Here is a 15,388-nt window from a genome sequence, read left to right on the forward strand (position 1 = left end):
ATATAAAGTTCCATTAATTTAAATCAAATCAAAGCATAAAAATAGACCAAAATCCTATCGATTAACCATATATTGTATCATTAATAATATAACTTTTTTGTCCTATTTTACGTGTCCTGTTTTATAGTGAAACCTTTCATTTAAATTTTAGTTAATTTTGTTATAATAAGAATTTTTAAATAAATACTCTACTAATTGGCTTTATTATCACAAAGATGCTTGAACCCAATTCCATATAATTCAAACCAAACACGAAAGACAATTTATATACATTTCAATATAAGCACTAATCTCAACTAAAATGACATTAATCTTGAAACAAAAGGCATGTAAATACTTTTACACGCAGTTGAAGACTTCTTACAAAAGCAATTGTGTGGTCTTTCTAGACCACCTGGAGATCAACCAATAGTCATGTCTTTATTTCTTTAATGTTGTCTTACATGATCTCAGACGTAATGATTCATCAACTTCAGAAGGTAGGGAATGTGTTATGCCTTTTAAAAATATAAAGTTACATAAAATACCAAAAATAAGGATGAAAATTAAAATATGAGATAATGTGAAAGCCAAATTGAGGCCCCAAAAAACACCTATCTATCTTGTATCCAAAAGGTAGTCCATCTTTCATACAGAACATCCAACACATGCAGGAGACTACAAATTAGTAGAATAAACTAAAGGTCCAGCTATGTAAGTACACTGCTAATTTGCTATTTCCCACGTTCTTGCATTAATCTTTTTTTTAAACAAAAAGAAAAATTTTAAAAACCGCACATCAGGTAGTAGAGCAAAGTACATTGCTATACACTATAAGAAAAAAATTCCAATAACAGCTAAACACCTAAACACATAAATTGGAAAAGACAAACAGCCTCACATTAAAAGAAATTCACAACCTTGTGAACATTAGAAACAAAAAACCTTCCATAATCCATTGAACATAGACAGGCTCGGGGTGAAAATAATATAGTAATAACCTTATTGTTTAAAATAGGAAAAACAAACTTACCCAACCTTTGTTGGTCAAAAAATACATTTTGTACATGCCAACTTGCCAAATTGAGCCCATGGAAAGAAATATAGTCCACCAGATTAATGCACTTGAAAATTAGTTTTATGTTTGAACTCACAATGCTTATATAGTAGATAATACTTGAAGTAGAGGTATTTGGATATGATGGTGAAGTTGGATTAGTCTCCTCATTAACATGGGTAATTTCGACATTTAACTTTGTCTTCTCCTCATTCTTATCAGCAGAAGTAGGAATTTGAGAAACAGCTTCTTTAGATGCCTTCCTGGAAATGATGGCAACTTGTATATCTGCTTCAACTTCTTGGAACTGGCTTCCAAACAAGTCTACAAGCTCATAAGGAAAAACAATAAGTAAGCATTCTGTTGATTACCATTAGCAAAATCGGAGAACCCTTGAAACTATCGTTTAATATCCATTCAAAACTTCTTGCTTCGAATATTAGTTTCTCAAATATTAATTGTTCCAATATTTTTTTTGTTATTAGCTATTAGATCCTGCCTAATGACAAAAACTGATGTCGATTGAAACTCATTTAACGAAATAAGAAAGAATACGAACCATTATTTTTTAGAAGAACAGTAAAACTGAAAAGAGAAATAAACCAAACTTCTCCATTCTTTAACATAAGTCTCATTCTCCACCACCATCACTATCCTTTAAAACAAACATTTAAAAATCAAAAACTAAATAGAAAAAAACCGAGGAAATATAAGATCCTGAAAAATCAGTGAACAAACCCAATGCTACTCTTTTTGGGGTTGATTCAAAAAGACAAAAATTGAATGACAGTAAAGCTTACACAAATATGTTTTAACTTTGAACCTTTTGAAGCTCTTTCCTTATCATTATCTTCTAAGCCAGAATCAAAAATAACTTCTTACAATTACTTTATCCTTCAACATAGAGAATCTCCGACAATAACTTACAAAAAAACACCAGAGTCTAAGAAATCAAGAAATTAGAAGAGGGAAGCATTAAGACGTCAAATATAAAAAAAAAGGTCGGATCGAAAAGAAATAAAAAAATCAAGAAATTAAGATGGACCAAATCTAGAACCCGATGTCGATAAATCCAAGAAATTTCTTGAACAAACAAATGTTCTTGCGTCGTTCAGGGTTATTATTAGGCTTCTTTTCAAACTAAGAAAAACATATACCTTGCAATTCTCTCTGTAAGAAGACGAGAGGAATCTTGGGAGAAAGAGATAGAGAGAGTGAAAGAAAAATTAGCTAGGTTTTATCAGAGCAAGCAATAGATAAAACGACAGAGTTAAGAAGCCCCATACATATCCAGTTCTTTATCTTCTTCATCATATCGTCGAATCGACCACTTCTAGAATACTTGCAATCGGTAGAGTAAAACATAGTTATGGGATATGGGATTCACAACATGTGAGCCTCTAAAGCCTTAACAGAAAACAAACAAAATCATCATAAAATATGAACCTTTTAGTGCTCAAATAGAAAACAAAAAGAGATCTTACTAACATTTGTGTGAGCCTCAATTTAAGAAGCAATATCGAAAGAGGAAGGGTAAGAAAGAAAATCAAGATTTTTTTAGAAGAAACTATCATTCTTCAACCCGCCTATCGTCCATCTCACCTGTAACACATCGAAACACCAAATCAAAATCATTAAAACGAAAGAAAATCAAACTTTTTTTCTAAAAAAAACACATTGTCTTCGTCTAAGAGAGGGAGAAAAACGATTAGGGTTTATAAGGGAAATACTTCATGGCAGTGGGATTTATAGCAGGGTTTATAAGGTGGAGGGAACAAACACGCGTTTGCTATAAGATATTTTAATCAGCTGCAGATGCAACATTTAAAGGATATTTGTTGAAGCGTATTAGGATGAAAAGGTTTTAAATTTTGAATGACCATGAAATTAAGATTTTGCTGAGTAATATAAGAAGTCAAAACAAATTTAAAATTTAATATTATTTTATTAATGATTGTTTGTACTATTAGCTTAATCGTTTGTACGTCTTAAAAAAATAATATTATTATATTCATTTTATTTTTAGAAATAGTAAGATTTCTTTTATAAGATAGTATATATATATATATATATATATATATATATATATATATATATATATATATATATATATATATATATATATATATTCTCCTAAAGACTTTGAAGGAATGTAAAAAAAATGGAGCACAAAGGTCGTGTCATTTGAAAAATCTGGACTTTTGACAAATGTATCGGGGACAACCAACCGATCATTATGTTTATCGAAAATTTCTATTTTAGCTAATAATAACCCCATAAGTTATATAATTTGATGAGCCTCTCTATTGATATGGAGCCGCACCTATAAAACCCAAAATATTTTGGGTTTTTGTGGGTGATATATTTAGAATGTTTTTCGTAGTAATCATTGTTTCCATAACCGATCAAAATTTGATAAATAATTATATACATTTGGATCTAAAGTACATGGTAAATATTAATGTTATCAATTTTAATCTTTATTAATGTAACTAATGCATACATATGAATATTCACATACCTTTGCAGTTTCTTTTTCCGCCGTAATGCTAATAGTATTTAGTTTTTGTTTATTTCAATAATTTCAATTGTAGACGTCTAACCAATAATTACTAATTCTTTAAAAATCTGCAAGTTATCATGACAACAATATTAAAAGTAAAATATGATAACAATATAAAAAGTAAAAACAGTAACTAATAAATTTAGCAAAATTTCATCAGTTGATCATTAGTTTAAAATAGAGATAAGTGTTGCGGACAAATTCTTATTTTAACCGGACAATTTTTTATTTCCAATCATTTGGCTAGGGATGTCAAAAAGTCTCGTGGGACCCCGTTCAAAGTGGGGGCCCCCGGCCCCGTCCTGTTTGGGGGAATTTTTTTTAAAAAATCGGGGGCGGGGGCAAGGTTAACCCCCATTTTAATTTCGGGGGCGGGGGCGAGGGTAAGCAATCCCGTTCCGAAACCTCCACGGGGACCCCGTTAATAAATTAAACATATATTTACATATATTAATTATTTAAACATAATAAACAATAACATGATTTTGATCTTCCAAAATTCATCAAAAGATATGTTTTAAGTTGTTAGTATAATGTTTTTAAGATATCATAACTTTTTTATTTTTAACATGTTAGATTCGGCTATAAATAATTATTTGTTACTTAAAAAATAGCTTTTTTTAACCTAGATAACAACTTTTTTTAGCAAAAAAAAAAGGCAGCTCAAAATCAATCGGTGGCGGGGGAACGGGGGCGGGGATAATAAAGGGGATTCGGGGGCGGAGGCGGGGATAGGAAGGCTGAACATTTCGGGGGCGGGGGCGGGGACGGGGGAACCGGGAAATTTCGGGGGCGGGGGCGGGGAATGCACTCCCCGTCCTGTTTGCCCCGTAGACATCCCTACACTTGGCCTTAAAATGAAAATGACAATTGGTTAGCAATTGAGTCCTCAACCGAACCATCTTCAACGGCTCAAAACAATCTTAAACTACATCTTATTTCATATACTGTATTATTTTTTTCATCTCAATCTTCACGGTTTAATTATCTTGACAACAACAAAGTTTACCATGTTTTATCTACATTACAGACAACAAAAATCAGAGATTAAATTACTATTGATATAACACATTTGTTATTAGCTTCTGGTCGAACAAACAACATGCAAAACTCAACAGGGACACAAAAATTCAAATTCAAATCCGTCTTACTTATTTCAAAATTTTCTCTTCACATGCGCATGTTACTCTACATTTTTTGGTCAATATGAGTATAAATGTGGAACTGCCATGGTAATTTCCCCCAAGATATTTAGGATTTTGAAAGCTACATCCCACAACTCCCCACCTTTTGAGTTCACACACCAAATATCTGCATCCTCAACTGGAACACATTTTATTTATCTATATGTTTTTAGTTTCATTTTATATTTTCAAATCTTCATTCTAGCACACAAAACATACTAATAATAATAATAAATATAAATCAAACAACTAATGTTATATCTCCTAGATCTTCGGATGTAGTCTTTAAAAGAATTAGTTTTACCATTCAAAAAGGCTTAGCGGCACAGCTTGTTGCCCGTTTGTCATCTCACTCATTGTACGATGACAATTGAACTTTTAGTTTATTTAATTATAAACTTATAATCAGAAAAAATAAAACATACATACAATTAACAATATTTTACAGTTCCACACATAAGTACACACAAGCACCACTATTCTCACGATCTGCTAGCAATTTACATATACCAAGAGAATGCAAAACCAATTCCAATACACAATCTAGCAACACTCCCAAGCAAAAATGCCAAAGACAGTTACCATTCGAATCAATACTTTGTTTCAACTAAATATGCACAACATATGGAATCTTGTGTATTGGTTCTGGTGATGGTGATGGTGGACAGAAATGCCTTGATCAAGGACATAATCCAACTTACACAAAAGAAGATAGAGGACATCTTTCTTCAACTAAGTAATATAGTGGAAGCAACTATTTCTGTAACAATGAAGCATTACATTGTCTCAACTGTATAAGCAGCAAGAAGCAATCAACATAAAAACTTAGTGTATGATGCAAACAACAACATCAGTATATACAATAAGAAAGTTGCTTTAACTAAATTCAAAAAGAAGAGAAAAAAAACAAATGTTACGAACACCATCTCCAATCAAATATTGACACCATCTCCAATCATTATCGATAAAATTGGTAATTAAAAAAAAACATATTTCAGTAAACATCAAACTAAAAGATGATCAATAAAATATGATGACAAAACGTACCCAAGTAATTGCATCAGCTTGGGCTTTAAAGGCCCGTAAAACGGATCCACCTCTTGGAATTCTATTTTGATGGGATGGCGGATAAATCATCATCAGTTCCGGCAATAAATCCAAACAATCATCTTAAATTAATCTACACCAATTGGTTATGACTTCTACCATTGAAACGTATTCACAACTTAGAGAAAAACAACCTCCTATACTACAAAAGCTAGAGGTTGCTAAAAATTAATTTCCAATATTCAGAAATGTGAACTCATGCAATCACAATTCACTTACATAGGGTATAAACAGTGAAAATAATTGAAATTACAACAAAACAGAAAAACATTAAATTGACAGAAATAGAAATTTAGCAAATGAAAGTTGTGAAATTAACCACAATACATAATTAGTCATACTTCCACTAATTAATCATACAATAATAAGAAGACAAAACATAATCCACTCAGCAGTAAACGGAATGATCAAGAACTTTTACCTCTTCCTATTAGAATTTAAGATAACTGGAATTGAAGATTGTAGGAGAATGAGAGCAACGAATGACAACAGGATAAGTGGGTGCACCCCCAACCAGCCTTAACTTAAAATCAATTGAATATATCAACAATTAGACATATAATTTTATAAACAACCAAATGATTAGTGAAAAAAAAATCAAGATTCAAGAAAGGTGAAGTAATTATCTTTTTACTCGAATGGAGTTTGGAGAATATCAATAATCAATAACACATAGGTAAATCTGGTGACGGTACCAAATCAGAAACATTAAACCTCCAGGATGCGAGTTTCTTCAGGCTTCTTCAATTCAACCAAAACAATAGTTGATTAATAAGAAATGTTACAGAAAATATATAATCCTAATCATGTAGAAAAGATATAAAAAGAATAAGATATTGATCTCATTTACAGAGGTAGTGGTGATGGCAAAAAAGTTTTCTTCTTCACCAACCTTGTGTCTCCAGGTCTACAGAAAACATAAGGGTCTGTTGATTAGGTTTACTAAACAAAGTAATTTTCAATTTACTAAGAACCTCATGCAACCAGACATCAAACTGTTCTATAGAAATTGTTCATTTTCGATTATTGGGATCTATTCGTTTATCCTTAAAAATCAAATAAATTCATACAAATTTTTAACCTGATTGTTCCCTATTCAAAATCAGAGCAGCACAACCAATGCAGAAGAACTAATTTTATAATTATGCAGCATTCCAAGAAATGTTTTTTTTTTTCAAGTGTGCAAGAGCAAAAATCTCATGTACTTGTATTGTTGCACCAACTAATACTCTAGAACTAATGCTTTTCTTATCAAAATAAGTGATTGGTTTGATATAATAAGAGTGTAAACACCAAAGGGTCTAAGAAGCACCGCGATTTTAAAGCATTTGCTACAGATTATTGTTTGACATCAGGTATGTCGATATATCTGAATCATTTCAAACATATAAATATATAAATGCATCATTTTTAATGAAGCTAAATTACAATCTTCTTTGTCGTTGTGTTACAGGTCTCTCAGTATGTGAGAATTAGGTCAAATAGAAAAAAGATTGGAAAAACATACCAGGTAAATGTCGATAACAACTGAGGAATGAAGGAAAGAGATGAATCAGAAATTGATGGCTTAGCATTGTCATTGTCCTCACCTCTTCGCTGGTGGTGACGATTAGAGTTGTGGAGACTGTTAGGGTTTCTCATCATAACAGAACGTAGAGGATGGGCAAGAGAAGGGGTGGCAATGGCAGTGGCTAGATAGGGTTTCAAAAGTTGGATCTTCATTAGACACATGTGCGATTGGGGTTTTGAGAAGAGAAACAGATGTAAAGAAAAGTAGAGTTGTAGGGCATCGATCATCCAGGTTAGAAGGAATCATCCAGGTTAGGAGGTCGAGCATTTTAGTGAGCGGCGATTGTGATACCAGAGGTACACCGGAAACTAAAGTGAGTTAGAAGAGAGGCGATAGAGGGGGTGGGTTTGACGGCGTCAAATGATGTATCGAGGAGGCTAGGGTTTAGTGTTTACAACGTAAGATAAACGCATGCTTTATAAGATTGTACATTATGTTGGAATAAGTATACCTCTTAAATTTCAAAAAACAGGCAATATGTTTAATAATATATATATATATATATATATATATACACATATATGGCTTAGGGTATTATATTCTAACTAATTATTGTGTGAATGTATGAATGATTATGGGCCAATCATTTTACTTATTTTAAGAAAAAGTAATTAATACATATTACCGAATTAAATATAATTGAAAAATACCATCTAATTTAACTAGAAGGGTATTTTAGTCATTTAATATAGATTTAATAAAGGAAATTTGCATATTTTAAGGGATCATAAATTCTATTCATTTTAAAAATCCGATTTTACGAATGATAAGGTTTTTAATGCGGACATTCTGACAGAATATGTTTGAGTATGTTCAAAAATAAAAATATTCTTGAACCATAAAATAATAAAAATATTCTTGAACATATTTCTTGATCATGACTTTAAAAATTTCTTGTAGAATAACAAAATTCTCGAACCATCAATTGAATAATTAAAACAAAAAATACATTAATTATTATAGAATACATGTAACAATTGCTAAAAATTACATTTATTGTTAAAGAATAAAACTAAAAAACTTTCAAATTGGGAAAAAACATCAAAATCTAACAAATACATTAATTCATTCTAAAAGAATAATGTTGCTAAGAAACACTTTCAATTTTGTTGTCCGTTCTTCAAGCATCAACTTCTGTGAAAACAAATACAGTTGTAGTTTAGAATCCAATAACGCATTAGCAAATGATAAATAAAAAACTATATTCCTTTGGAAAAATATGCCGACTTTTTAACTTCACCAAAACCAATAACCAAAAATTGTAGAACATGTATAATCAATGAGAAAATATCCATATTCCATTCCAACAGAATTAGAATTTGTGTTTCCATTCCGATAGAATTTGAATTCGTGATTCCATTCCGATAGAATTGGAATTGTATAAAATACACAAACCACTAAGGGATTACTAGAAAGTAGTTTCATAAGTTGATGAACAAATATATGAATCATACACAGAAAAGAGGAGTAAAATTTGTGACAACTTGGGCGCCTCTTACAGATGACCAACCATCCATGAGATTGAAAACCATCATATAATGAATATTAAAATAAAAAACTCATCAAATCTCCACACAATATATATGCTCCACGAAACAAGTTTTTGTCATCATTGTTTTATATAAAAAACAATCAAGTTAATACAAAAAAAAAAAAAAAAAAAAAAACTTACTATGAAAGTCAAATAGATATAACATGCGATTCAATAATATATCTCAGTTTTAAAATATGGTTGAATTTTGAACTTTAAATCTCAAAATAGATGATATCCTCCAATAGCCACAAGCCAAAAACTCCATAAACAGTTTAGAATTGGCATATAGATTACAATAAAAGCTTCTAGATCTAATGAAAGTAAAAAAAAAATGTTGATAACAAAAAAAGTTTAAATTGCAAGATACAGAGAATAAATCAACACTAAATCTAATAGATAGGATTAATTACCTATTTTATTATTAAGAAGAAAAATATTACCTCAAAAGCTTGTGTTCGTATGTATCAAGCCCAACAAAAATCGACAAACCTTGATGAACCCTAGATTGTTAGCATTTGGGTTACGATGGCAACTAGTAAAACTCGAATAAACTTCAATTTCACTTGATGGGATCGGCCGGTGGTGTGGACGTCGGAAGCGAGCGACGAGGGACGGAGTAGACATGGCAAGCAGATGGCGTCGGTGAGTAATTGTTGACGGCGACCGGAGATGACGATGACAATCGATTTTTGTAGCAGTCAAGATCGATTTTGTAGTCTATTCCAATTTTGCAGATTGGCCAAGATTTGGTTTTTAGATAAAGAGGGGAACGATTCTAGATATAAACCTGAAGAAATTAGGTTAAAACTCAATACCATGATTATAGAGATTATTTTTGGAAGTTATTAATCATATTACTAAATTACCGTTATTTATTTATTTAATTAATTAATTATTTATTTAATTTTGATTAGCTCACATTTATGCATACAATCACGCAACAATTACTTTGAACACCTGAATCTCTCTCTCTCTCTCTCTCTCTATATATATATATATATATATATATATATATATATATATATATATATAATCACTAAAATCATATTTAAAAAACAACAACTAATTCAAATGTTACTATTACGTGTTAATTTGTTATGCTATTATTAAAGGTATAACTAATGAAATATATAAGGTAATCATAAAATGTTTTTAAGTTTTGACTTAAATACATAAAAATTCGTTAGTTGTGTAACCAACTCATATAACATTTTAGACAACATTTTATTTACTATTTTGATATTATAAAAAAAATGATATGTAGTTATCTTTCCTAATAAGGAAAATACCGGTAATTGTTAAAAAATTAGGGGTATTTTCAAAATTTAGACATGAAAATGAACATTTCCGGGCATAGACATGCATTCCGTGGAGATAGCTCCGTGGAATGGCAAAATCGTAAATAAACTAGCGTATTAAAAAAAAAACTCAAGATCCATTATGCGGAGCTACATCCGAGGAATGAACTCCTTCCGCGGAGGTAACTCCGAGGAATGAATCATCAGTTTTTTTTTTCACATCGATTCTTCGGGGTTTATATTAATTTCCCAACTAATTGTTTTCAAGAAAAGATTATGATAGTATGATAATCTTTTCTTGAAAATAATTAGTTGGGGAATGAATATAAACCCCGAAGAATCGATGTGAAAAAAAAAATGAAGATCCATTCTTCGGAGCTACCTCCGCGGAATGAGTTCATTACTCGGAGGTAGCTCCGCGGAATAGATCTTGGGTTTTTTTAACTAATTAATTTATTTATTAATATACTAATTTATTTACGATTTTGCCATTCCGCGGAGCTACAGTAGATTTCGCGGAGCTCCGCGGAGCTATCTCCGCAAAATCCATGTCTATATCCGGAAATCCAATTTTTTGTGTCAATATTTTGAAAATATCATTTATTTTTTGACTATTTCCGGTATTTTCCATTCATAATAATATATAGTTTAATAATAAGATAATTGTTTGTATAGAATTTGTGACCTATAAAGAGATAAAATTGCCTTCTTTTTGAAGGATTTGCAACATTTGAAAGATCAAGGCTCATGTGAGTGTTTTGCAATGTATATGATACACCGATATGAATGGTCTATATTTAGAGATTATTGAATGACATGTGATCTTAAAAGTTTTATATTCAAATTTAATTTGTTTTAGTTTTTTCATCTATTAACTTAATGTATTTGATACACCGATATGAATGGTCTATATTTAGAGATTATTGAATGACATGTGATCTTAAAAGTTTTATATTCAAATTTAATTTGTTTTGGTTTTTTCATCTATTAACTTACTCGTTTTTAGATGAAGTTTTACTCGTTTCGGCTTCAAACCTATAGGGCAAAGACTTTCATGCAAATTTTTTTGTTAAATGAGAAATCTCCATTAAAATCATAATATTTTGGGTTAGTTTAAGGTTTAATCATAATTTTTATTTTTTGGATAGAAAAGTCTTGATTATTTTATATTTTGCATAAATTTACGAAATAGTCATTATTGTTTTTTTCAATAGAAAATGACAAATTATCGTATAAAGTTAGATAATTATGACTTTTTTGTTCGAAAAATAAATGTTTGGATTAAACCCTAAACAAACTTAAAATATTGAGACTTCATCAAAGATTTCCCAAATAAATTTTTTGAAACTATAGGGACTGAAATGATAGGGTATGCAAAATATTTGGTTAAAATGGAATTGATGAAACTATTGGGGCTGAAGTGATAAGCTTACGAAAATGCTAAGCTTTAATGTAATCTTTTTGATTCTCTTTCTAATTTCATGGTATAAATAAAGCGTAGACTCACGGCACGCTTGGATTCGATTCCGCATTCTTCGATTTGTGATTTTGGTTGACGATCGATCTTTTCGTGAAAGCTTCGCTTCGATCTCGTGCAATCTCCGACTTTTCTTGAAATATCTAGTAAGTATTTGATCAGATTGATTGATGATTCAATTTAGGGTTCATCAGATTCTTTTTTTTTTAGTTTAACGGTAATTGTTTGATTTCTTCTCAAATTAGTTTTGTACATTTGTTTATCAAGGTTTTAGTTTTGTTAAGAGATGGGGAAAAGCAGCCATGATGCAGACATAGGGGCGAATTGTAAGAAGTACGGTGTTCCTTTCTATGGTGCTTCCTTCGTCCCACGCAACGCGCTCAGATCCTCGGAAACAGAATCCAAGCGTGAAGACGAGATTGTTGGTGATGGATCTAACTATGTGGTTTTTGCCGGAGGCGGTGGCGAAGGTCGAAGTGGAATCCCTAATGCGCTCGTCATCTCCCTATTTGATTCCGCTTCCAATTCCCTTTCGGACCAACCCGTGAGTCCCATTTTTTCTTATATATATTTTTTCATAGATACATTATTCGTTTGCAGATAGAGTATATAACCAAAAAAAAAGTCATAGAGAAGTTTTCACTTGTTGTTTGACATTTTACGAGGATTGAGCAAACAAAGCAAAAATTAACTAAACTGGATCAGTTGAAGTCATGCCTAATTGTTCATTAAGATATGATCAGTTAAAATCTGAGAGTAGTCTGTTTTACGTTGGCTCATCTGTAGAAAAGTATATTGCTCTTAGTGAACGCATACGCTTCAATGTTTGAAGATGATTTTTCTTTTCCTGTAACAAAGCGCATAAGTTTATGAACCAGACACTCCTTATTGCAGGTGAACAAGTTTGGGCTTGATGATGAGCTTCCATATAGAATGGCTGTTCACCCAGGTGGTGAAGGTGTTATATGTTCATTACCAAAGAGTTGCAGGTAATTTTGAAAGCACTTCACAGGATTCCTAATTGTTAGCCCACATATTTAATAAAATTGGAATCATATTAGAGGTTAATAGCATATAGTTACATTATGTAGATGGTTCGAATGGGAAGCAAGCAAGAAAGATGATGAGTTTACATTGAATCTAAAGCAGTCTGAGAAAGTCCTATATGAATTGGAACATATTGGACAACAGCTTGCAGTTACTTTTAGTCATGATGGCTCTTTACTTGCTGTAGGTGGTGAGGTAGGGTTCATCTTTCACATACCCTGAGCTGTAGAATTTTGTTTAGTGAATGTGAATCATCATATGGTTTTTAACTATCTAGTTATGGTGCAGTACAGGATGGTAAGCTGAGGGCATTCAAGTGGCCCAGCATGGAAGCAACTATTGATATCCCTGATGCTCATGGCTCTGTTAAAAATTTGGATTTCAGGTTCTATTCCTAAATTGTAATTGCTTAATCATGCTGATGTTATACTCTTATACTCATAATTTACTGATTTTGTTGGGTGTTAATCTGTGTTGCAGCCCTGATGGAAAGTTTTTGGTCTCTGTGGGAAGTGGTGGCCCTGGTAGAGTTTGGGACACCTCATCATCAACCAATAAAGCTTCTTTACCAAAAGAGAATGTATGAAATATCTCCTAACTATATTTTATGAGAAATTAGAAATGCTTACTTGTTACTAACTACATTTACTTGTCTTTTACAGGATGAAGTTTTTGGGTTTTGCAAGTTTTCGCATGATAGCTTGAATAACGAAGTTCTGTATGTCACTGCAATGCGAGGTGTGTATACTGTTTGTCATTCTCGAATTTATGCTTTCAATGCTATTTTTCTAATCTTTCTTTGTTGTTTTAATTATGTAAACATTGATGAATGTTTTTAATGAAATACTGAACTAATTTCTTTGGACATTTTTCATCTCGGGTAGATCGAGGAGGAAGTATTGTTAAGTGGAATACAACAACATGGAAACGAATAAGCTCAAAGTATGTAGTGAGAGACCCGATTTCTGCTTTCAATGTATCAGATGATGGGAGGTTTCTTGCCATGTAAGACTTATTTTATCTGCTTCTGCTTCTAAATAGAACATCTCAAATGATAAATGTTGATGCATTCTTTGCAGAGGTACCATTCAAGGGGACATATTTATATTGAATGCTAGTAATTTGAGGGTGCAGAGTGTAGTGAAGAAAGCACATCTTGGCCTTGTTACAGCCCTAGCCTTCTCACAGGATTCAAGGTTCTCTCTCTTTCTTTCATTCAGATTTCAGACCTTTTCATACCCATTTTTTTAAAAAAATAATATAAAAAGGCTTCGTGTTTTTTTTTTTTTTTTTTTTTTTTTTGTAATATAGAGCCCTGGCGTCTGCATCTCTTGATTCAAGTGCAAGGGTCACACAAATCAAAGAAACAAAAAACAATGGTACATCTCTCTTCTCCCACATTTGATGTTTGATTCACACATAATGCAATTTGTTTCATTTTTGTATTTTTTTTTGCAGGATTTAACATATGGATCATACTGTTACTCATATTACTTGCAGCAGCTTTATATTATGCAAAAACAGAAGGCTATCTTCTTCTCTAAACAAACAAAAATTCTCACTTGTATTGTATCCCAACACTAGACCAAAAAACTTGTGGGTAACTGTACCCATGCAATGTATGTGACTTAAATTATATCAGGAAGAATTAATACCATTTTAATTCTACTTGCATATATTGTCATTGTGTATGTGTATAGTATACTTTTTCCATACATGTGATTTCGAACATTTTCTTATCCTTACATGAATGTGAGAATCTGTAAGTGATGTCTATTTTATGATCAAAATAATTTTACTTATCGTTAAGTTTGAAATGGCTTAATTTTTGGACCCAGAAACCAAATATAGATTTTATCAAAAAGTCTGTAAGGGTGCCGTAAATATATAATCCTAGTTTTGGTTAATAGTTGCTAAATGTTATGCAGTCGTATTATGGAATTTTTTTAAACGTTTATTTGTATATGTAATAAATTGTGATAATAATGTTTGTTCCTCTCGTTTCATACAAGCTTTCACGTTTGGTTTTTTGATGTCTAATAAGTCATTTGTTATCTTATGAATGCTTACATATAATAATATTACACGGACAATCACGAAAATAGTATTTTTTTTCATAGCACTTTCTAGAAATTGACCACATTTTGGGCTAAAACTCCCAATTTGGCTAAATCTCCCAATTTTGTAACCAATCGGCTGTGAGATCTAACTCGTGAAGCTATTTTTTCTGACTTGAGGAGTTTACACCGTGACTTGTGAGGTTTTTTGCACTTGTAAACCACCTTTTCAGGCAAATCTTACCATTATATTCGCGTTTAATGAGAACACAGTTCTCTTAATCCTGGTTTTGAAATTTTCTTTTTGTGGTGATTTCTTTTTTCTCTTGTTATATATTGAAGAGTTTTGTAGATTTAATCTCCATCTTCAATAGGTTTAAATCCGCAAACACATATTGTTTCATTCAAGATGAATTCATTCGACAAGGAATTATGGTATTGGTTTCCCTTCACGTTTAAACATTCCTAGGTTGGTTAATCTGATGGCAATCAAGATACGTTTAGCAGATAAACAT

The 15,388-nt window shown here is 31.5% G+C and overlaps 1 protein-coding gene and 1 long non-coding RNA gene across 2 annotated transcripts; one reads left to right on the plus strand and one right to left on the minus strand.

Annotated features, from left to right (window-relative positions):
* Positions 1-881: 881 nt before the first annotated feature.
* On the minus strand, positions 882-2,883 carry LOC145088143 (uncharacterized). The gene is made up of 2 exons (XR_013700996.1): positions 1,596-2,883; positions 882-1,360 (listed from the first exon to the last, which is right to left on the minus strand). It is a non-coding gene; the product is annotated as an uncharacterized LOC145088143 (long non-coding RNA).
* An 8,879-nt stretch (positions 2,884-11,762) lies between these two features.
* Positions 11,763-14,490, plus strand: LOC145088196 (SEC12-like protein 2). Its single transcript, XM_079026474.1, has 11 exons — positions 11,763-11,915; positions 12,037-12,313; positions 12,664-12,758; positions 12,861-13,011; positions 13,110-13,201; positions 13,297-13,396; positions 13,479-13,554; positions 13,701-13,821; positions 13,896-14,012; positions 14,128-14,195; positions 14,275-14,490. The coding sequence occupies exons 2-11, from the start codon at positions 12,056-12,058 to the stop codon at positions 14,358-14,360; spliced, it is 1,164 nt and encodes a 387-aa protein (XP_078882600.1). The 5' UTR covers positions 11,763-11,915; positions 12,037-12,055; the 3' UTR covers positions 14,361-14,490.
* The last annotated feature ends 898 nt before the right edge of the window (positions 14,491-15,388 follow it).

Source organism: Lactuca serriola, chromosome 1 (assembly GCF_051521515.1).
Source record: "Lactuca serriola cultivar US96UC23 chromosome 1, Lser_US96UC23_V15, whole genome shotgun sequence".
Taxonomy (NCBI): domain Eukaryota; kingdom Viridiplantae; phylum Streptophyta; class Magnoliopsida; order Asterales; family Asteraceae; genus Lactuca; species Lactuca serriola.